The sequence below is a fragment of the Hippoglossus stenolepis genome, chromosome 20 (assembly GCF_022539355.2).
Source record: "Hippoglossus stenolepis isolate QCI-W04-F060 chromosome 20, HSTE1.2, whole genome shotgun sequence".
In the NCBI taxonomy this organism is placed as follows: Eukaryota; Metazoa; Chordata; class Actinopteri; order Pleuronectiformes; family Pleuronectidae; genus Hippoglossus; species Hippoglossus stenolepis.
Window position 1 is genome coordinate 9,271,387 of NC_061502.1, and position 23,389 is coordinate 9,294,775.

The following is a 23,389-nucleotide window of genomic DNA, read 5'->3' on the forward strand; positions in this document are numbered from 1 at the left end:
CATTCACATCTGTGAGTTGTTTTTGAGAAGCATCGTCATGCCCATTCTGCATCCGCGGTTCATTCAGAATGAACAGCCTCTGATACAGAATAACATTTATCTACAGCAGGCATCGTTATAAAGCATCTGTTCAAGCATCCTCGGGTAAAAGAAGCATTGCAGGATGTCAGATTACTTTCAAGGTGATCAATCAACATAAGAAGCAGATAAAAAGTGAAATGATGGACTAATGACTGATTGATCAAAAACTAGTATGTATGGATTAAGAATGAAAGTAAACAGACTCCTAAATGCTCAGCAGCAGCACCTCGGTGGCAGAGAGCGCAGTAGAACGTGTGGTAAGAGCAGCCTCTAGTGTCAGTTCAGGGGTACTGCCGCAGACAGCGTCAGCAGCTGAATAAAAGCCAGTGCATGAGTGTCTACTTAGAAGTACAGAAGCTATCTCCTCTTCAAGGCTCTACAGCAAAATACAAACAGACACATACACACAGAGGGAAACAAACAAAGAAAAGTAGAAGACACAAGAACACATCGTGTGAAACACACATACAGACGAGCTTCAGCACAGAAAAAAGAAAGCGCAGCCGTGCACATCTTATGACTACACTAAGGGAATGAAGTAAGATCTGTTTAGGAGAGCGAAGTGGAGACTCCGCAAAATACACAGGAGAATAAAAACGATATATATGCTTGAAAAACTACAACATAATATGAACCCAGCTGAAAATGGAAGAACAGTAGGTGATAGTAGCAGTTAGGATGGTTGTACTGGGAGAACTCCCACAGAAGATTAAGTCAGTGGTTCTCAACCTTTACGAGTCACGACCCTCCAATATAATCAGGGTAATGCACCCCCCACCCATGTCCCGTCACTCACTGTTGTCAGCGCCGTGGACGTGTTGGGTCATTGGTGGCACCACACAAGGCTTAGCTGCGTTTCTCTGCACTGTCCCCCAAGTCTCAACCTTATGATTAAATTGTGCTTAACTTGCTGGTTGCTCACAGTGTCAGAGGCATCAGAGGAAAGTTTCTCTGTGATGCTTGAAGCCAATTTCACAGAATGAAAGTCATTTTTTAAAAATATATAAATATTATTTCTCAACAACCATCTGGCGACCCCCAGAAATGATCTTGTGACCCCAATGGGGTATTGGGACCCTGAGGTTGAGAACCACTGCATTATGAATTATGATCAACAGGTCATGGAAACCACCGAGGCAAAAGCAACAAATGAAAACACCCTCTTAAGACTAAGAAACCGTTCACCGCCAAAATATGACAACATAGATTATGAATCACTGCAATCCACTGCAAAATGTCATTTAACCTGAAACAAGCTCAGCAGGGAAGATGCTGTGTAACTCAAGTTGCCGAGACATGAAGATTCAGGCGGACATACCACTTGTTGCTGTTGAACACGTATTGTTGTGGCGGGGGAGGAGGTGAGACGTTTCTCCCACTGGTTGAGCTGAGGAGGAGAGGGAGGTGGCGCCTCCATAAAGGAGCGTTTTAGCTGGCTAATGCTAGCTTGATGTTTCAGAACCTCGTCTTGGGCCTTATCATGGTCCTGATGGGTGGGGGGAGGAATAAGGGGGGTAAGGGAGATGAGGAGGGGGTAGAGAGGGAGTGAGATGAGTACGGTTGAATGAGGGAGTGGTGGGGGGGAGGATGGGATAGAAATGAGAGATGTGGGGCAGAGATGGGGAGGGAAAGAAGGTAGGAACAGGTGGTAGATGAAGGAAAAAGAAGAAAAGAGTGATGAGTAAGAAATGAGTAGAAAAAAAGAGGGTTGAAAGTATGGATGGGAGCATGAAATAAGAGAAAAGAGAGAAAGAAATGGTAAAAGGAATAAGGAAATGATGGATGTGGGGAGGGAGGGAGAGAAAACAGAGGGAAGGAGAGAGGGAGAAGTGGGGGGGGAAAACTTTGGTTCAACAGGACACAGGAACATTAGTCTGTCAATCACAAGGGAAACAAGAAAGATGCCCTGTCTCAATGCAGCCTTGAATAAACTCTTAAATTAGACCGTTAACATGTATTGTGTTGAATTGTGTGTGTTTATGTATAAACAGGCTGCAGTGAAGCAGGGCGTCGCCATCTTGTTGAGGTGCTTTTCCTTCAGTAGGTCAGAACATGGGGTTGATAGTGGTGAACACCTGCTCTCTCTCTCTCTCTCTGACTGTTGTCTTTATCCATTTTTCTCATTTGCCTCATAAACTGTATATAAAGATGGACAACGTTTCAGCTCCCCAAAAGTGAAGCCATGGTATCTTGATTGCCCCCTGGTGGCTGGCTGCAGTATAGGTCATAAACCCTGCTTCCTCCATGTTAGAGGATGGGATTTGGACCAAAGTAGAAGTCAAAATACAAATTCCTAATTTTTAATAATGAGTTTCTGTCATTTTAGGTTCCTATCACACTGATGTTTGGTAAGAACCTATTCCTCTAAATAGATGAACTGAAACCCCATATTAATAAGAATTTTCCTATTTTACTCTTGAAATGCTCTCTTTAATAAAATATACTGGGTTTAGTCCTCTAACCTCAGTGAGTACTACAGAGTACTACATGCCATGTAGGCTACTGTCCTACGAATACCACCTGGCAAAGCATCACTATCAGTCCCATGTAGCACACAATTATATTTTGTTGTTGTTGTTTTAGTGAGTTATCAAACCACATCACACAATGCTAGCAGCCAATCACCAGAAAAGAGGAACAGAGCTCCTCATACATGTTAGGGAGGCCGGATTAGTCAGGTTAGATGCCGCTGCCTGGAAATAATCAAACTCTTTGAAACCAGTCAAGGATTGGAAACACATCGAGATCAAACTGTCACAAAACAGCATTCGACATGCAAAAAGCATGCATAAAAGTCACGTTCACACACACACACACACCTCTGACCCTATTCACAAAGCAGCCACTGTGAACACTAAGGCAGGGAAATATCCTGGAGGAGCTATAGTCTATCCTTTACTGTTGTGTAACAAGATACACAACAAATATGTGATTTGAATTACATAGACTCAATGCAGAAAACATCTTAGTTCCCTTGTGTAAGGGTTAAGTGCTCCTGTCCCTCAGGAAACTTTGGTTATATACATAACCTCCAGTTAACGTTCCTGATCAAATCAATTCAAATTGAATCTGCATTATTTGTATGTTTAGCGATATAAACACAGAACTCCACAACAAGCTAAAAACCATGTCTGACATATTAAGACCTTGTAAAGTTGGTAAAGCTAACATTCTAAAAAAAACTTTGTTCAACAAAGTTAAATCCAACATTCATTATCCCCCTTGCACTTTTTTCTATTTTTATAGAAATGTCCCACTATGATTGATTTAGTGCTGGGTGGTTTGCATACAGTGTGTATGCCTTGTTAAAATCTCAGTTATTTTAAACATTGATTAGTGGAGCTTTACGTAACTTATGATTTATATATTATAACATTTCCGTTTAATTTTCTAGCCCACCTGTGCAGAATGGCTGCCACGTGAATGTGAATTGATCAAAACACATTTTTTTAAAATAACAAATGACAAGAACAATTTCAAATAGCTGGATTTGAGTGTAGACCTGATGGACAAACATCCACACGCATAAACCCACACATGCATGCACACAGAGCTTGAGAGTGCGAGAGGGCAGCAGTCTTGTACAGAGGAAGTTGTAGTTCTGATGGCGTCAGAGTACACAGAGACATGTATTTCTTATTTTCAGCCATCAGACGACGCCAGTACCAACCTCCAACATTAAATTACTGTGCCTCACATAAATATTGTCCCCATGCACTCTCAATGGACTCTAGAAAGGCAGACATACAGCAAAAAATGAAATGGAGAAAATTAATTTTAAAATGGTAATAAAGTTTATAACTGCTTTTAAACTGTACAGATTTAAAAAGCAAAAGTTATAATAAATTAATGAAATAATTCTAAATAATTTCATAAACAAAAGTTTAAATATCTACATATAAAAAGGAAGACATGTGGTGACCAGGCTGGAGGTACAAACACAAATGATAAACATTTTGGTTTTCTGATGGTAATAAAATGGGATTAGCACTCACACTCATGTTAAGAATTCAAAGCATTCAAAACACAAACATTAACACAAACCCCAAAGTGCTTGCAGTGAACACAGTTATACATTTCAAGCAGAACCACAGAAACAGACCAGAAAATAAACTCAATCTGTGAAACCAGAAGCTGCAGCGGTTGCAACCGAAAGTGCAGATTTTAGGTGAAAGTGCCCGTTCAGAATCAGTTTTTATTCTCAGACCCAATCTGAAATCCACATGTAAAAAAAAAAGGCTTATAACTTAACAGTCTTACATTTTTAAATGTTTAAATGTTGTTTTAATGCAAACATATTCCAGATTGGGTCTTTAGTAAGTGAGAAATTGAAAAACTGACTCAATGTCTTCGCATTAGGGCAACTTCACCCCGTAAGAGTGAACCACACCAACAGACCAACCAACACAGGCAGAGCAAATGATTGACAGACCAAATACACAATCAAATAACCAATAGCAATGTATGAACCTGGGAGAGGGTAACCTCATCGGCTCCAAGTGACTGTCGGTGGGTTAAAGTCAGGGAGAGAGTAAGGACAGGTTAGGTTTACTACACGTGTGGGCTCCACTATTCACAACCATCTTTACACTCGTATCTTTTATTACTGTTACATTATTTTTTGAGGAATTTGAAAAGCATGCTGGGAGAAGACAGGCCCTACCGACCTGGGCAGATGTGGCTTCAACATCACCAGGGCTTAAGTCCACCTCCTTAACCTTCAATGTGGTAGCCATGGAGATGGTAGTCATGACAAAATGGATATAGGGGCCCACAGAAAGAAAGAAATGTGAAATGGATAATGGAAACGTTCTTCCCCCAGCAACCTCGGCGTTAGGGACGCCTGCTGGTCATGTGGCCTTAGCACCAAACCAACAAACCCATTAAACATGTCAGGAGCACTGGAGGGTCTGCAACAGGAGACAGCTACTGACTGCTATTGTACAATATTTAAAAAGATAGTTTTAAAGTCCGTTTTAAAGTATATTCTTATCCTAGGATACAAATTTAGAACATATTCAAAACCAGGTAACATTCACTGTATGCAATTGCAAAGTAAAATGCTACGACAGCTCCTGTGCAGCTTTTTAGGACACCAAGGATACATTTTAGTCAAAGATCATGGAGCCATCTTCTCGGAGTTAAGTGCGACGATATTTTTTGTCAAAGACCAGCTTTTGTTTTAATAGACTTCTACTTAGTAACTCTGACAATTAGAAAAATATGCCTGTATTCTTTTGACATGTGTCTGCCACATAAATGCCATTATACATTTACTTAAAACAAAGCAAACAGGGGTTGAGGAGAGAGCCCTGAACCGCGGGGATTAGAGTGTAACACTGTTTATTCAATATGCTTCACGGGGGTTAGGGTATTTATCTGTATGTACAGTTGCAACATCTAATCTACAACTAATCTTTTCTCTACACGACAAAGGCCAAAATGCAGCAACTGATTTCTTTTGTGTTAAAATGAGCATTTTACCAGTTAATACCATCACGTTACGTCATTTGATGAGCGCAACATTAATCTGCAGCACAGAGGCAGGATACCTTATAAGCATGACAACTATTAATGACTCTTTTTAAAATATGATACTGGAATCTGCTCTTAAAATATCTTCTACACAACACTGTATGTTATTGTATTTTGCCTTTGTAACTTAAATATTAAATCTTTCCCATTCACAGTCTCTGCATGATATTTACATCCCTTGATATACTTTTCTTATATAGCTATATTAACAACATAATCATAGTTTCTCTATTTCATTATTGATCATCTTATATTAACTCTTAATCTTGCTTATTCTATTCTATACTCTTCATTATAAACACCACAGTGGGGCTGGGAGGGCGGAGGGGTGAGAAAAATAAATAAAAGTCAGGTAAAAGACGTGTTGGTGACAGATTTAAAGTTAAGACATTCAAACATAGAGGAGAAGGGGAGAGGGTTGGTGGGATATCAGGTTGTATGAGTGGGCGTGTTTATGCAGCAGGATCGCACATCTCTTGTGTCCAGGTGGCACTTGTGTGAGCGTGGTGCCTGATGCGAGGAGGCGTGTTCATCTGCGTCAGAGGAGACGCCTGCCTGCCGAAACCAGAGCTTAACTGGTCGTCAGTCTGATCGTTCGACCGTTCGGTGACAAACCTGGGCAAAACAGCCTTCCGCTGACTGGAGACCATGTTCTCTAGGTAACAGAGGGTCAGGCCGAGGGGCGCGGCTAAGATCAGGGCCAAGACCAACGACTGGCTCGCTGTCAGCATCACAACCAAGAGGAAGACGACTAACAGGCAAGGGAGGAACAGAGGGGACGGGTTTAAAAGGTAGCGATGTACCGATGCTGTTAGTTTAGAGCGAGAGAAGGCGGTCAGGAGGGAGAAAAGGTAGGAGGTGAAGGACAGAGAAGAGAGGGAGGATAAGGAAGAGACAGTTAGAGGACAAGGGAGAGAAGACACTGAGGGCAAACGCAGCTGTGTTGGGTACAAAGGACAAGCCGGCACCAAACTAATGAACTTAGCAGGGAATTGACGGGTAAAAAGGGTCATGAAATGATTACTTTTTGTTGCCATACTGTCAAGAATTTGGTGTAATCGGGACGTCGTTATTCGGGGGAGACTAAGGGTAAAAATCTTTAGTTTCTCTGCAGACTGGTACATTAGCTTAGACACAGACAGGGTCAAAAATCGCAGTTTCTTTAGTAATCCTGAAAATAGCTTTGTGGGATGAAACATGTTTACATTCTTTCTCGACATGGAGAGAAAACACAAGATGAACGAAACATATTTCACCACCCCTCTCAGAGAGAACCACATTCGCCAATTTGATGTTGCTCTGGTTTCAGCCTGGCAGCTCTCCTCAACTCCTGAAACCTCAGAAGTGCATGTTTGCGAGTTGGTGAGTGGGCTAAAGGCTTGAGGGTTTTGTGCAAGGTGTTTAGGATCAGCCAATTGCTGTTCGGACACGATGGAAGCGCAAGACGGAGGGGCCATGGGTGTGTGTGAGGCGGCCGTGTCGTCGATATGGTCCTCGTCTTCCGAGATGTCTGACAGGCCGTTGTCGAGCTCAGAGATGGAGTCGAGGGATGGGGGCATGGAGGAGAGTGAGGATGATGAGGAGAAGGAGAGAGGAAACATGAAGATTGACTGATGGAGGAAGAAGAAGGAGGAAAAGGAGGGGAAGAAGGATTCAACGAGACAGTGGAAGAGACAAAAAACAGCCAGGAGACATGGGAACAGATCAGAGAGACCCGTGCACACACACCCACGAAGTGAAGCAAGCAGCAGCGAAGTGAAATACGTTAAAAAGAAAACATCCGATGTTCCATTTTCATGAAATGGTGGCAAAAATGACGGCATGCAAGAGGGGAGTGAAAAAAAGCAAAAATAAAATGTGTGAAGGAAAAAAGAGAGAGGGGAAGAGACATAACATTAGTCAGTGCACAGCACAACACAGTAGGTTAAAAGTGAACACAGCATAGTGCAGAGTACAGTTGTGTGCAGAAACGGTGTCAACAGGGGGCCGGCACTAAAGGAAGGTTCAGATAGAGATCCACAGTGCACAGGTGCTGGGGTGTGAGCGAGGGTGGGGAGGGGGAAAGGGAAGGTAGGGGGTGAAACAGGAGGCATGCATCGCAAACTGCTGTAATCCACATTATAGTCCTGTGCTGGGCACAGACTGGATTAGTTTAGGACTGGACACAGATCCCCAGTACAGGACTTGTGAGTAGATCTAGAGGTTTGCAGCCTCAGGGTTGTGATGAATTTCTACCTTAGCTGCTGTAGTAAAAACCGAAGCTTTAAATACTAAGATATGTTCTCTGTCAGTCTAGTTGGTCTGTGTTCCCGCTCCCGTTCATGTATGTATTCACATATTAAAAAGACAAAAGCTGAGGGGGGCTAGGTATTCCACCTAATAGAGGAGAATCGTGAGAAAACAGAAATGACCAAAGCACATGACTCTTATTGTCCACACCCTCAGATCAGAGGGCATCACTGTATCACATAAAAGAACTTTGATACAAGTTCTTCATCGAAATAAATACAGTCTCTCTCTGACACAAAAAGACATGAGTAGAACCTGTGGGAAAATGTGAAGTCACTATAATGACAACAAATAGACAAACAAAAAGACTTGATATACAACTTTTTTTCTGGTCATGTGGTCCTGAACACGCAAATATTTACCCACACGTTTTATCCACCCTTTATGTACGCACACACACACACACACATTTGCACACACACGCCCACACACCTTTGAATCAGAGTGGAGCTCCAGATGCGGCTCACGTCCGTTCTCAGCTGTGTCCCTGCCAGCCTCAGTTATGCTGATCATTGGTGCTGAAGGAAAAATAAATACACAAACAACATGTATTAATAAACACCGCAAATGTTGCCTGATTCTTGCAAACACAGCTCTGATCTGTGGCCACTTCAATGTGTAATGGTTGGTTATTCATCATTGGCATAAAACCTTTCATATGCATGGGGGTCAGAGTCAGCTGTCAATTTAATCCCAATACAAGGGCAAATAGCAGTGACCACCGAAGTTTGGATTGAGGTAATTTCCCAGATTTTATTCCTTAACAATGATGATGCCTTGTAATGGAGTAAAGTGTCCAGCAGGGGGCAATGTAAAATAGTGGAATAAATCATCAGATTACAGAGGAAACAGAAGCACACAGCTGCATGAGGTGGGATGTTACACGAATCCGGAAAACCACAAAAGAACTAAAAGACAATAAAATATGTGTTTGATATTATGAAAACACCGATTTTGAGCACTATGAAATATATAAAGTATAATGATTCTGTAGAAATATTGACAGAATTAGTCCCAGGTATTTTGACCGCACATGAGATCACTTCACAGTTTGGAGTCATTGTGTACTGGAGTCGAATTTTGTGATCCGTGCTTTTCTCCCCCATGTTTTTCATCATGAAATGTGTGTGTGTGTGTCACAGAATGCACTGCTGTGTATCTACATGATGTATTTCTTTCATTACAGGGGCCTCTTTCTTTGACAAACACATGACATTCTCTCTTTTCATTTCTTTCTTTCTCCTTCTGTCTCGCTCAGTGTGACAGGAAACATATGCTGCAGCTATTTCCTGTATCTGGTCAGACTGAGCATTTTGCACACACACACGCACACAATCCCTCCATCCATGACCCTGCTTCCACTTGCCCATCATTCCTTCCATTCCTCTTTCCGTCCCTCTGTCCATTCATTAAATATTGTTCAGAGTGAAGCTGGTGGAATGCAGTGTCTTGAGTGTTGTGCGAGTCTGTGTTACCTCCGTCCAGACTGCGGCTGATGCGTTTCGATGAGGTGCGTTCAAAGTTGGGTGCGGGTCGGTCTATGAGGGAGCTGGCCACGCGGGTCTGGGCCTGGGTGCGTCCGCTGTAGCGGAACTTGGAGCCCAGAGTCAAGAAGCGGGCCTTGGTAGGAGGCTCTGGTGCGTTTAACCTACAGGGACAAGAAACAGATGGAGGAAGGAAAACAGAGATGAGGGAATACACTAGAGGTGAATACATTTGAAAACTTATTCAGTGATTTACTTTGCAATAAAACTAAATCGCTGCAGTTATGTATCCATGTGGAAGAGAAACAAAATATTTCCAGACAACGCATCCTGCAACAGGATATTAAAGATTATTCCTCTCGCTCTTCCAAACACGCAAACGGAGCACACACTACAAACACAGCACTGATTTCATTTTTGTGCATTATTGTGTATGTTTTGCTCCAAAGCATCAGACTTCTTTCGATACCACAAACACAAGACTGTAAATCTCTGAAATCCATGTCCATATACAATACACGTGCACTTCATAGTGTGTGTGTTTGCACTTCTACCTGAAGAAACTGTGATTCTCAACGCAGACTTTCCACAGCTTTTTGGCAGATCGATGGTTCTGGAGTTTGAATCCCACCGTGCTCTCAAACTGCTCCGTCTATCGAAGACAAAAATGATAAGTCAGAATCAAGATATTTTAACCACCACAGGAAGAAAATCACATTTCTACCAGTAGCATTTCAAAACTGAAAAAAAGAAATAATACATTAGACATCATGCCCCGTCTCCTGCATGTTTTACACAGGCGCCACTCCTCCTGTATTCAAATAGCACTTTTCGAGCCTTGATGACCACTCAAAGGGCTTTACAGTACAGTTTCAGTATCTTGCCCAAGGACACTCTGGCATTCGGAATGGGGAAGACTGGGATCGAAACCACCGACCTTCTGGTTAGAGGTTGACCGCTCTAACCCCTGAGCCACAGCATGTGTATGTGTCTGGTTACACACCTCTCCTGGTCTGATCTTGATGTAGAAGTTGTTCCTCTTGTATGAAATCTTCAGTATTTTGGGCCAAGCGAAACGATTTATCCGAAGTCTGTCTTTGTAAACCAGGAGTCCGTTGGCACACACACCAAGCATGATGTCCACACCCTCAGAATCCTGAAAAAAACAAAACACACAGATAAAATGTACTTTAAAGTTATTTTATTATCAAATTCTTGATTAGTCTCTTAATCAGATCACACCGTACATCAATTGATTTCTAAAGTAGTCTGCTTAAAGTCAACAAACTCAATTGCACCACACATACACATACACACACACACACACACACACAGTTGTACAGCACAGTAACACAGCAGACTAGCTCACTTTCAAAGCTTTTAAGTCCAAAGCCATCTGGTAATGGTAAGGGGGGTATTGATTATAGTGGTGAATGAACAGAGGAAAAATCTGTTGGACTAATGGTGGAGGCAATATGTTGATAATGGACTGTTTTACTGGGACATACACACATGTCACATGGCCTCGCCATGCTATTAGCCGCTCATCGATCTCTGTCCTCGAGCTTTCACTACAGACACATTTCAGCACTCAGACTGGGACACACTGACAGGCTGCATGTAGTAGTAAACTGTTTTCCATTTGCTTTCTGTTGTTTCAGTGAATAAACAATGACTCTTCAGTGACGGCAGGAAGAAACATGTGGTGTTTGAAGTTGAGTTTACTGGTGATCACTATCGCTGGGTCGCTCACTTTGGAAGAGAGTGCCTCAGTTTTTAAGGTTATGGCAACCATCTGCTATAAGGTGGCCGCCATCAACTGTTGTCACAATACAGGTTGAATTTGAATAAATACTTAAAACTAATGCAGAAAGTGCATTTAATGATCCTGTAAAAAAAAGTTTTGCAATTTTCTTTTTAATCCATCTTCTACAGGCAGGTATTTTGTCCGTGCTGCTGTCAGAATATTAAAACACAACTGTTTTCAACAGACCAAAAACAACTGCTGCAATTAAATTCACTAATCAACTGTTCACTAATGATACTCTGTTTTCATTTCTGCCAATGCAATTACTATGAATTCAATTCCATTCCCTGAAGGGGCATTTTGGTATTTCATTTTTTTTACTGCAAGTCTCTCTTAACAATTTCTGTCTAAAAAAAAATCTTTTGACCCTTTGCCATTGTGGGATGAGTAACGTTTTTTATGAGTCAATTTATTTCAGTTAGTTCATACTTTCTTTTTTTAGCTTTGTTACTAATGCAAATGAGTCATATATAAATTAATAATAAAAATGATATTGCCCTTTTGTATTGTTTAACATCAGTGCAACAATAATCAATAAATCAAGTATTTATTTTGAATTGTGATTGACTGACACAAAATGTAGCCTTCACCATTCTATCATACTAAGCTCCACAATTAGTCTGTTGATAGAGGAAGACTATCAGACACCAAACTTGAAAATCCTTGCACACAACCATGAATGGCTGAAATGTGTCAAATTTCCTTTTTCATAAACACAAATAAATGAATTTGCGTTTGTTCAACGTGATTCTGATAATTCTGTGTTTTTGAAAGTATTTGAAAGGGGTTTCTTTTTGCATTTCAGGGAGCAGAGAAAATAGCACAACGAATTAAGGGTACAGGACAGAAATAGATCTGCTGCTTGAATTCCCACAACTTTGGTATGCCATAAAAAAAGATCTTCAACTTTTCAAAACACTCTGTGCTGCTGCCTCCACTTTTCCTCTGGTTCTCTGTGCTGCAAACAAGTGGAGCATGTCCTTAAAGGGGACTCGCCTCTTTCTGTCTTTAAAGGATCTGTCCCCATCTCACTCCAACTATATCTGAACCCCATTCCTCTGCCTCCTCTCCACGTCTTCAATCCCACATCCTCTCTCTCTATTTAAAGACTCCTCTCCCTTTCCCTCATGCATATTTACCCATCTTTTCTGCCCATCCGGCACAAAGACACACAAACATACTCAGACACACATGGAAAAAATGCACGCTCTCTGTGGATGACCTGCTATCCCAGTGAGAGAGACTGACTGTTCCCATGGCAATGGCCTGCCTAAGTGTTTGCACAGCTGACACACACACACACACATATAAAGATACAGTGACACAGACGTTCAAACACACCAGCAAACTTGTCCCACATCAAAGAAACTCTGTTAATCCTCAGATGTCAACAATGGAGAGGAAAGGAAAGGTAGAGGGAGAGGAGAGAAACCTTCTGTACCTTAGCGTGGTGTAGGTCCACTCCGTACATGGATAGTTTCTTGGCATTTTCTAGAAACTGGGCATCAGCCTGTGCAGGTGTCATTCCCCTAAACACACAGGACACTACATTACTACAAACACTCTTGGATTAAAAACTTGTTCAGTGGTATAAATACGTAATGTTCAGATTACACAGTAAATCCCTGTACTACAGGGTTTACAGCAGCTTTTAATGAAAAAGAAGGCATCGGTAACGCTGTTGGATTGCATGGCCGTGTCCTCTCTGACCTGTGAGACTTGTGGAGTTCAAATATCTTCTCCTCCATCTCTTTGTTCTGATTGGGCGCAAAGGTGAGCTGGCCAATGTAGTCCAGAGGGCGAGGCTGCTCCGGTTCATAGTCACCAAATTCTGCCTGAAAAAGCGATTAAAAAGGACATGTCACTTCAATAATTCTGAGACAAATAAACTAAGAGAGGCACATCCGGAAACTCCCACTTGCACAGACATAAAGTATTTTACCTGCAATGTGTATGACCCCAGCAGGGCGTGAGTAACGAATGAGCAAGGCAGTCGACCAGAAGCCACATCTTCACGGAGCTGCAGGCACAACAGGTACCTATCAGAGAGAGAATTAGAAAAGAAGAACTGGATTTTAGTTCAATCTGAGTATTCACACGGAGCAGATTAAATATCTTTGTTGGTGCTGGATTTGTTGTACACTTTTCTTAGTGTCCTCGCACACTGGTATGTTGGAATAATCTCATGTCTAATCCTCTCCATCATGTACACAAACTCAGTTGCATAACATGTAGATTTGCAGTCAGTGAACTGTTGAACTGGTGATTTTGGACCGAGTAAGCTGTCCTCTACGGAAGAATTCATGATGTGAATGGAGCTTGTGTGAATGACTAATGCGGACCCCTCAAGGTGCTGCTGACTGTCATTCAGAGTCCCTTAAGCAGGACGGACACTTCATAGTGACATGGAGGCTTAAACCCCAGTCATCCAGTTACAGGGCTCCTCTTCACTGAAGCAAAACTGAGCCGCAGGACAATAATGCATTTATGTGAGTGAACATTGTCGTACAGTCTGTGGAATTAGGAGGTCTACTGAAACTTAAAAAAAGAGATGAATAGGCAGAACTATGTCTCTATACTTCTGGAGGAGAAACAGCAACCAGTAGGTACCTTGTTGGTACTTGTCTGAGTAATTATATGCGTGTTGGTGAATGCCTGTGTTTGTGTGTCCTCAATTAGCCTTTAGCTACAACCATCAGAGAAGTTGTTCGCTCCATTAGACATACACTTCACCCTAAATGCTGTGCGCTTGGAGCATGCCCGCGTGTGGGTGTGCATATGTATAAATGGGGCCGGATGAATCAACTGTACAGCACCTGCCCAACACCAAGGCAGAAAAGGTTAAAGACAAGCCGATGAACAAACAGTAGAGGAATAGGTGGAGAGACTCATAAGAGTCGGATATTGTTTTCAGATGCTGGTGAAGACCACAAACTGAGCTAAATGGAGACTATGACGATGAAGCCTTATTTGTCAAGTGACCAGAAACACATTTCCAAGTAAATTCTGATGTCACTGTGTCTGTGTAAATAAGAAACTGCTTGCTAAAACATTTGCTGAACCACTTTAAAAAGGTGATAATATGCCAGTGTGTTTATAGCTTGTTCCATTGCCGCAATAGCCATAGAAAATAAATGAATGCAGATTTATGTGAACATTAGTACATTTCGTAGGGGGGGGTGTGTGTGTATACTTGTACTTATATATTTGTGAGGACGACTTTGAGTATAGACCTTACGTAGTGAGGACATTTTTGGAAAGTGAGGATAGTTTTGCCGGTCCTCACCTTTTCAGAGACTTGTTTGAGGGTTAAGACCTGGTTTTAAGGTTCGGGTTTGAATTAGCTTTAGTTGTGATGATTTGGTTGGGCTGGCAAATGCATTAAGCCAATGAGTGTGTGTACCTGGTAATGTCTTCAGTGAGCAGTGAGGGGTCTGGAGGGTAGAACTTGGCATTGAATGAAAACTGCCAGTTGTTACCTAGAGAAAAGGAGATTCATTATTATTTAGTGTAATTTTAAAACACAATAGCATTGTAAATGTATTAAAATTGCATACAAAAATATGAAAAACATGAAACACAAGATTTCCATCTCAGCACCAGGCCAGTCTGCATTGATATGCATGTATCTATACATTTCTCTTTAATGCCATCTATTCCATCTGTGTGTGTGTTTGGGAGACAGAGAGAAAATCTGGTGTGAGCGAGGGCAACTAATACAGAGCAGCTTTTAGAAAGCATTAAGCTTGGTACATCACACACACACAAATACAAGTATTACATAACCCCATTTTATCTTATGTAAATACCGAACTGTAATCTGTATCATCATCATCAGAAACAAAAACATGTTCATCACCAACAACATCACCACTAACGGCCTCATGATTGCTACTCTGTTTCCTTTTGCATCAGACTAATTTCATTACGGTCTCCATTCGGCTCCAATTTCCTATTCTCATCCCTGCAGGACACCATACTGCTCACCGTGCCTGCTGCCCTTTTCTATCTCCACCCTTTCTGTACTGCTTGGCTAAAACATAGATATCGCATCATCTGGAAAATTCAATTGGAGAGAAGCTGACGTCACGTCACGACCACTTCCTCCCCCAAGGTCATAGACACAGGCACGTATATGCACACGTGCAAGTGGACATACAGCGATAAAAGCTCACATGCAGAGATGCAGGTGTCCCTGAGGGGCAGGAAGGACGGCGGACACTGAATTCCTTTCAGGAAATTTAACAATGACACTCTCTCACTGCAAAAGGTGAAGAAGATTTATTGTTTTTTCCGCTGATAACAATTTAGTCACTTATTGTAAACACATAGTAGAACAACTGCGGGAGAAGATATTTCTGCTTCCTAATCTGTGTGTGTGAGTGAATATCGACGTGTGTAAGTGTTCTGAGGGTACACACACACACACACACACACACACACACACACACACACACACACACACACACACACACACACACACACACACACACACACACACACACACACACACACACACACACACACACACACACACACACAACCCCTTACAACAGGACCACTGCCCTCTCTCTGTAAGCAATCTCTCCACTCACTTCATATTGACAGTTTCTATTGACCACCCCTAACCCCACCATTTTTAGGGGGTGAACAATTTCTTTAAAGGAGACATATTATGCTTTTTTTTTTAAAATATAGGTTTTGGGTGTATATAAAAGGTGTGCAAAATTAAAATGATCAAAGTAGAGGGAGCGCTTCTCCCCCACAGAAAAGACCGCTCCTGAAACACCTCGTCGTAGTCAGGCCGATACTTTCTGGGTATGGAGATGTCACATGCTACAATTCCCCACATAGGCATAATGCAGGACTAGCGGCTAGGGGCATGCCCCCCCCAACAACGCCAGGTAAAGCAAGAGCAGACATTTCCTACACACAGCAATCACACAGTGGGCCAGCTGGCCAATCCGAGCAGACTGGGCTTTAGCTGAACGGGGGCCTTAAAGAGACATGAGCTCAAACCAAGTGTTTCAGACAGCGGCTGAAAAGAGGAGCTGCAGCAATGGACAGTATGAGGAAAGATGCATTTTCTGACCACTAGAGCATGTAAAAGGTTTCAAGTAATAACACAAATTAAAATTATGAGCATAACTGCAGAACTGAACAACTTTCCAGCAATGCTTGTGCAACAGCAGCTAGGGAAGCTCAATTTGAATTTCAGCTCAGGTCTTCTCTTCATTACTTATTTGTTAAACCGATAAGAATCAAAGCATCTGTCTATGAGCTCACAACAGAGGAACTGAATTGAATTGGCTGGAAATGTATAATGACAGCGCACTGATAGTATCACAGCAGCGAGACACCCAAAGGTTAGTTTGATTATGTGAAGAACATGAGCGCTGCTGTTAAACATTAAAACGGCCAAATGCGCTGCAGAGGGCCACTGACTGGAGTGAGTAAAGACTTCAAATTTTCTGCTCGGCTTCCAGTGAAATTGGGCATGAAGTGGGATGCAATGTTGTTCCTATTATTGGCAGCAGTGAAATCTAAGAAGCTCACTCAGTACCACAGGATTTTTTACTTTCAGTGCTGATCTCCATGCATGGTTTTCATACAATGGAAATTGTTTTGACTTCAGACGGATCAGTTTTCAAAGTTCCATTGGCTCTGAGTCTAATTCTGATACCAGCTATAGTAAATAATCCTTCATAATTTTCCACTCTTATTTTTCTCATTTGATCTCAATTGCTGTCACATTTTCCCAACTTTCATTAAATCGTCCAACTGGCATGTTTTTCCTCCCTCTTTCCCTCCACAAATCTTCAAGAATGTGTTCTACTACACAAGTTTTCAGAATATTTTTGTTGAGCAGATTTCACTCATTCTAGTGCCTAGAATCTACACACATTTATTGAAAATACAACAAGCAATCACACCCACACTGCGCTGGTCAAAGCAACCTGCAGGAGTCTGAGATGTAGAGCTTCACCATAGATAGGACTTTCATTCCAACACCACCAATGAACAGCCCCAAGGAAATCTGTGAGGCAAACTTACTGACTTTTGATATTGGGCTTTTTGTGTCTTTATACAAGTGACATTCATTGGCAACACCCCTATTTGAGATTTTACACTTCATTTTTAAAGGCTGGAAAAGGCTTTAAGAACACAACACAACCTTCAGCTGCTCGTATTTCACCGCTCGCTGTGCTACGTCCACACTACTACATAACCAACCAACTGCAAACAAAAAGTGTACGAGAACGGTCACGTGATATGCGCCGTCAAGTGTGTTAGTATGGACAGGGATTACAGAGCTTAAACGCTTGTGTTTTAGATCATTTTTAAATTAAAACATAGTAGTACGGTTGTAGCCATGAAAACTTCTCAGAATCGCTGTCCAAGTCCAAGCCTTCTATGTAGTGAGGTAAAGTTATGATGGCCCAGTGTAGACTGAAGGTAGTTTAGAGTCAAGCCTGTCATTTGTGCTGCACACAGAGGCATCCAACTCGCATGATCACAGATGCACATGATCATGCAGTCTCTCTTCCTCTGTATAAACATTCACACGCACAGAAAAATGTAAACCAATGAACACATGCAGCCAGACGCACACACCACTCATCCATGAACCACAGGCGCACACAGCAACACAGCCACAAAAACACAGGCATGTACTCTCACCACAGTCTGAGAGGCTCACACACAGTCCTCACACACCCAGACATAACTACCTCACATGAACTAATTCTAAAATAACCCTTTATGAGCCAAAATTATATGTTTTTTTTCCTGAATCTTCCTCTTAAAAGTGTGACTCTACGTTTTAGACTATGTTTTGAAGCCTGTTTTGACCTACAATGAAAGTAAAGGGTGCAAGAAACTAAAAGCATTTTTTATTTTAAAGTTTTGTGCATATTTTTCAAAAAGAAAATATTCAGACACTCTGCGACATCCCTCCACTCTTTCCTCAGACTCAGATATTGATGTTGCTGCTCTATCTGTTCTTCCTCTTACTTGCATTCCTCAACCTCTCGTGGCTCTTCCTCTGCTCCTGCTGCCACAACATCTTCCCCATCTCTCTTACTGGGTAGACTGGGTGTGAAATCGCTGTTGTCAGTCCAACAATAACTGAAGGTTAACACGTGTGGAAAACATTATGCCCCTAGAGTGGTTCAAGCTAATGTTAACCGTGTGTGAGGGTTGAAACTTGCTTGCGAGTGGCCAGTGAATCCAGTTCTTGAGCTTGCATGCAGCACACTTTAACACATGCCTTCAATGACACACAGAGGGGGTTGGTAAGGTCATCAACAAGGCCGTTAAAACGTTAAAACACTTTTTGATCGTCTATTGCCACACTGATGCAACAGCCCACAAGGATTTGTCTTTGGACACCTCGATGGCCAGTCTGACTATGACACGTAGGAAGGAGGAGGTGGGAGGAGGAGGAACCAATGAGCTAATTTCCTTGTTTCTTATTATAGAGATGACGCCCCAACTTTCTAGTAATAGCTGCCCCCTATTTGTTTGGAGTATGAATTCAACAGTTGGCAAAGTTCTTACAGATTGCCCCTTTAATGACAACAGTCGATAGGTAACACACAATGCTAATTAAATGCCAACCAAATTAGATTGAGTGGAGAAACAATGGCAATAATTAGGTAACCTGAGCTCTATCAACACCCTGTTTGTAGCTGTGCTCAGTTTTAATGAGAGCAAACATAAAAACAATCGATGCTGATTGATGATCACAACTTGAGGACGCCTCTTCCACTGCAACAGACATGCTGCGTGCTACCAAAGGTCAGTAGAGAATAGATGGGCTGCCACACCTGGTCCTACATTTATAAATTAACACCGTTAATAAAGAGATTGATAAATAATGAAACAGAGTGATCACACGCTTGTAACCTCTTCCACGTTGCCATACTGTTGTTTGGTTTCACATTTCTCTGCTTTTGTTTGAACTGTGACGCAGTTTGTTTTTCTTTTGGTATGAGGATACTTGTTATGTTTTATTAATTGAACATTGATATATGCATTGTCTTTTTACTTTTCATGTGAAACACCTTGTACTGTTGGTGGATGGATGGATGGTAAAACATCCATATCTTTGAGTCAGAATCAAAACCCAAGAGTGTGATTTGAGAATAAAACAAAACTTACTACATATCTGCCGCTTGATTTCCTTGGTGGGAACCAACCAACACTGGAAACAGGAGATAAAACACAGAGCAAGAACACAATTTGTGAGACACTCTCCAGACATGCAGTACATGTCTGCAGTTTACATTACAGACTTGGAGACAATACATCCTGTGTGTATGCGTGTGTGCGGATACATACTCTCTGTTCATGGCTGTCCTTGTAAGTCAGTCCAAAGTAGTCTTTTTCCATTAGATTAAGATGCTCACACACCTTAAAGAATAAGTACTGGCCCTTTGCACGTTTCTGTAAGAGAGAGAGATGAACACAAAGATTATAATATGTACATTAAATTTGGATGGCAAAACAATCTTCAAAGCGACTACATAATGTTTCCAGTTGTCAAGCTTTTCATTTCATTATAGAACTTGAAAAATGTGACAGAAAGAGTATTCTCTGAAAAAAAAAAACATATTTAAGTTCCTGTCCATAGCTTTCAACCAAAGCAAGCTCTGTTTCTTCTTTTATCGAAATAATTTTTCTCTTAATCTTTTATTCAGTCTCTCCATGTCTCTGGGCAACACATTCTTTCATAATCCCAGAAGGGACCCATAGCCATAAAATCCTCCACACTCAAGTATGACAATGACATTTAGCACACATTCGTGGATGCATGCTCGAGCGTGCACGCACACAAACGCATAACGGCACCCTTTGGACAGAAAGAAGGTCAGACAGAGAGAGGGAGGGTGGAAAAAACGACGAGAAAGAATGATATAATTTAATAATGCCAGTTTCTTTTCAGTGGGCCTTCGCAGCCCCAGACTGGCGCTGGTGCACAGACTGTGAGTGGCATTGCACAGACAGTGTGGTGAAATTGGAATGAGAGGGGGGATGAAAGAGGGCATTTTTGTCCTTGTCCTGGGACAACTGGAAACATCTGCAGACACATGCGCCGCATAGATGCTCTCAGTGTGGCTGCAATTCGGAACACCCAAACAATGCGACCTTTCAGGGTTTCGCCGTCTGCGCTGATGCACTTCCGAGCAAGGCACTACCTACAGGCAACTGTCTGACATCCTCAGGCAATTACAAAGATCTGGAATTTTAAAAAGCTTTCATCCAAACATTTGTGTGTGTCTGTTGGACATCGAACTGTAAAACAATGATTTGAGAGACTTTTACAAGTGTGCATGGAGGGAATAAAAAAAAGGCGTAGAAAACACCTCCAATTTGCATAGCTTGTATTCTCAGCAATATACACAAAAATATTAATTAAAAAAATGATTGTTTGAATCTTGTTTGTCTGTGTAAACATGAGCCAGTAAATGCCAAACCCATAGCAACTGGGCCTAATATTTGCAAATACCTTTTGACTCATGTCTGACTGAAACCTAATGAATTTCTACGAAACGGTGCTTAAACCGTGTGACACTAAAATCCTGTTGAAACCAATACTAATGAAATTCTTAGAAACAGCATTAAGACCATGTGACACAGAGGCTCTCCTTTGAAACTCACCACGGAAGAGAGTTGGGCCAAGGTTCGCATCCAAGGCACGGCAACTAATAAATTATGTATTAAGCTGTGTCATCGTAATAAATTTGATGCAATCAGTTAATAAACACGACAGATGGATGATGGAAGAATGGACAGGGAGTTAGAGTCTGTGTGTGTGTGTGTGTGTGTGTGTGTGTGTGTGTGTGTGTGTGTGTGTGTGTGTGTGTGTGTGTGTGTTGAAGGCAGACTGGGCAAAAGAGAAAATTTAATCTCTGGAATGCATTGTGCATCTCTCCCTCTCGCAAACTAACTATGCCAGTGTGTGGAGGGAGGGAGGGAGGGAGGGAGTGTGTGTGTGTGTGTGTGTGTGTGTGTGTGTGTGTGTGTGTGTGTGTGTGTGTGTGCTTTTGGACAATAGCAGTTAGCTGCAGTATCAGCGTTATCTGTTGTGAGACAAAGCAGCTACTGTTGAAACAGACGCAGACACTCACAGGCATGCTGTTGGGCGGTGGCATACTGTAGATTAGGAAGCGGGTTCACTGTGGTAAAGATGCCATTTCAAATTCCCAGATCAAAAATGTAGACCTGGAAAACACTCAGTGTTCTGTTGAGGGGCCGATGAATCAGGCACCCGGTGGTTATTCTGGGCAGTTTCCCACTGACTGTCAGTGAGTGTGGGAATATGAGGAGAGAAAGACTAAAAACGTGTTTGCCACTTGGGAAATACACATTTATAATATTGTGATTCTAACATTGAGAAAAACAACTGGATACTAAGCAGCAGTCACAGTTGCATACAAATTATTAACTCTCTTTATCCAAAATGACAAACATCTAGTCAGAAAATTACAGCTACATTACACAACAACTATTGTTATTACTCTCTTTTTTTTTTTTGAAACAATCTATTTTTGCAACAGACCCTGTGACAACAATGTGGGGGACATGTGGTTTTGTGAATATCTAACATATGTACGAGTGTGTGTCAGGGGTTGAAGGGCACGTGTGTTGTTAGAGTAGCAGATGCAGAACAGTAATCTGGTGGGACCCCATAATCTGCGTGGTGTGTGTGTGTGTGTGTGTGTGTGTGTGTGTGTGTGTGTGTGTGTGTGTGTGTGTGTGTGTGTGTGTGTGTGTGTGTGTGTGTGTGTGTGTGTGTGTGTGTGTGTGTGTGTGTGTGTGTGTGTGTGTGTGTGTGTGTGTGTGTGTGTGTGTGTGTGTGTGTGTGTGTGTGTGTGTGTGTGTGTGTCAGCAGACAAGCCCCCGCAGCATGCTCTGCATTTATCCTCTCAACCACGGCCCAACACTGTGAGTGGGTGCTTCTGCCATAACTGCAGTTTGAGTCAGAAAGTTAAATAGCCCAACTCTCAAAACACACACACACAGGATCTGATCCTATTAGCCATTACATCATTGACACACTGCCAAGCACGTGTGGCCTACATGACAAGCAAAGGAACTTAAGACAGACAATGAGCCAAGCCTTTGTCAGTAGCCAGTTAAAACTTCCCTCCTATGAAAAGACAACTTGTTGATTTTCCCAGTGACATGTGTGTTGTCATGTTAGCGAGTAATCAGTCTCCCATAGAGAATTGCTGGTCGTTCCAGGGACTATTTTTATCTTACACCATGACACATTTGCAGGAAAAGTGGAATGTCTGAAACATTATCCACGTTCTGCAATTTTCCCTCCAGGACGTTGCCATTGCAGCAATTGACGAAAATGTGACCCATCATCAGAGTTTCCTGTGAGTTTTAATTACCAATCACCCCCCCGCGCAAGAATCTTAAGTCTCGTGAAGATCCAGATGTGTGAAATGAAGGTCTCAAATTTACTAACAACAAAGTTCGGCTTCAATGCAACGCAATTCCCTGATGTTCCACATAAAAGCAAACATTGTAGTGGAACGCAAACACATGAATGAAAGTCCCTTTTCTAGCCTGTAAAATCCTGGAGATTGAATTGCATGAGTCATTGGTTTGATCCCGTGTGATCAGAACTGAACTAAAACTCTTGGCACTTGTTTGTTTTATCTAAACAGATGTCAAGGAAATGTGCGACGGCTGCTTTTACAATTAGCAGCAGCATGACAAAACACTGTAGCATTAGGGCATCACTGAAATACACACAAACAGAAAGAAAGGTTTATCAAAAAACATTGTTTGTAAAATACTTAAATGAGCTAAATCTAATTTCTTACCTCCACCTCACAGGTGAAGTCAGTCCCGTCCAGTAGGCTCACATGACAGACCACCAGTTTCATCTTGCTCTTCCTCACCAGACGTAGAGGCGACTGAAAAATGGAGGTGTGGCCTTCCTCTCCTTCACCTTGCACCTCTCCTTCCGGCTCCTTCTTCTCCTCCTGCTCCTCTGCGCCCTCTCCCTCTGTTGTCTCCTTGGTCTCCTTGGTCTCTTCAGGACTCTCAGCACTCTCGTCCACCTTCTCTTCCTTGGCAGGCTGATGGAGTTTGCAAGGAGCGAGGGGAAAAAGGGGGAAAAAATAAAGTTACATCACAAATGGTCGCAGGGTCTCCCACTGTCGCCCCTTAC

At 42.1% G+C, this 23,389-nt stretch overlaps 1 protein-coding gene across 21 annotated transcripts in view; it reads right to left on the bottom strand.

The window, feature by feature from the left end:
* epb41l2 (erythrocyte membrane protein band 4.1 like 2) overlaps positions 1-23,389 on the bottom strand; it is a 51,066-nt gene that overhangs the window by 9,384 nt on the left and 18,293 nt on the right. For 4 of the 21 annotated variants that reach the window (XM_035143539.2, XM_035143553.2, XM_035143533.2 and 1 more), the window contains exons 4-19: positions 23,040-23,297; positions 19,540-19,644; positions 19,360-19,402; positions 14,600-14,675; positions 13,139-13,235; positions 12,907-13,031; positions 12,638-12,725; positions 10,393-10,545; positions 9,944-10,041; positions 9,381-9,553; positions 8,338-8,423; positions 4,749-4,799; positions 4,552-4,584; positions 3,752-3,811; positions 1,400-1,567; positions 308-457 (exon numbers count right to left, since the gene is read on the bottom strand). In XM_035143539.2, the coding sequence (XP_034999430.2) occupies positions 308-457; positions 1,400-1,567; positions 3,752-3,811; positions 4,552-4,584; positions 4,749-4,799; positions 8,338-8,423; positions 9,381-9,553; positions 9,944-10,041; positions 10,393-10,545; positions 12,638-12,725; positions 12,907-13,031; positions 13,139-13,235; positions 14,600-14,675; positions 19,360-19,402; positions 19,540-19,644; positions 23,040-23,297 (1,764 nt within the window). Of the gene's footprint in view, positions 1-307; positions 458-1,399; positions 1,568-3,751; positions 3,812-4,551; positions 4,585-4,748; positions 4,800-4,820; positions 7,227-8,337; positions 8,424-9,380; positions 9,554-9,943; positions 10,042-10,392; positions 10,546-12,637; positions 12,726-12,906; positions 13,032-13,138; positions 13,236-14,599; positions 14,676-19,359; positions 19,403-19,539; positions 19,645-23,039; positions 23,298-23,389 lie in introns of those variants that run through there. The other 17 variants (XM_035143555.2, XM_035143554.2, XM_035143545.2 and 14 more) reach the window with 13 other exon arrangements.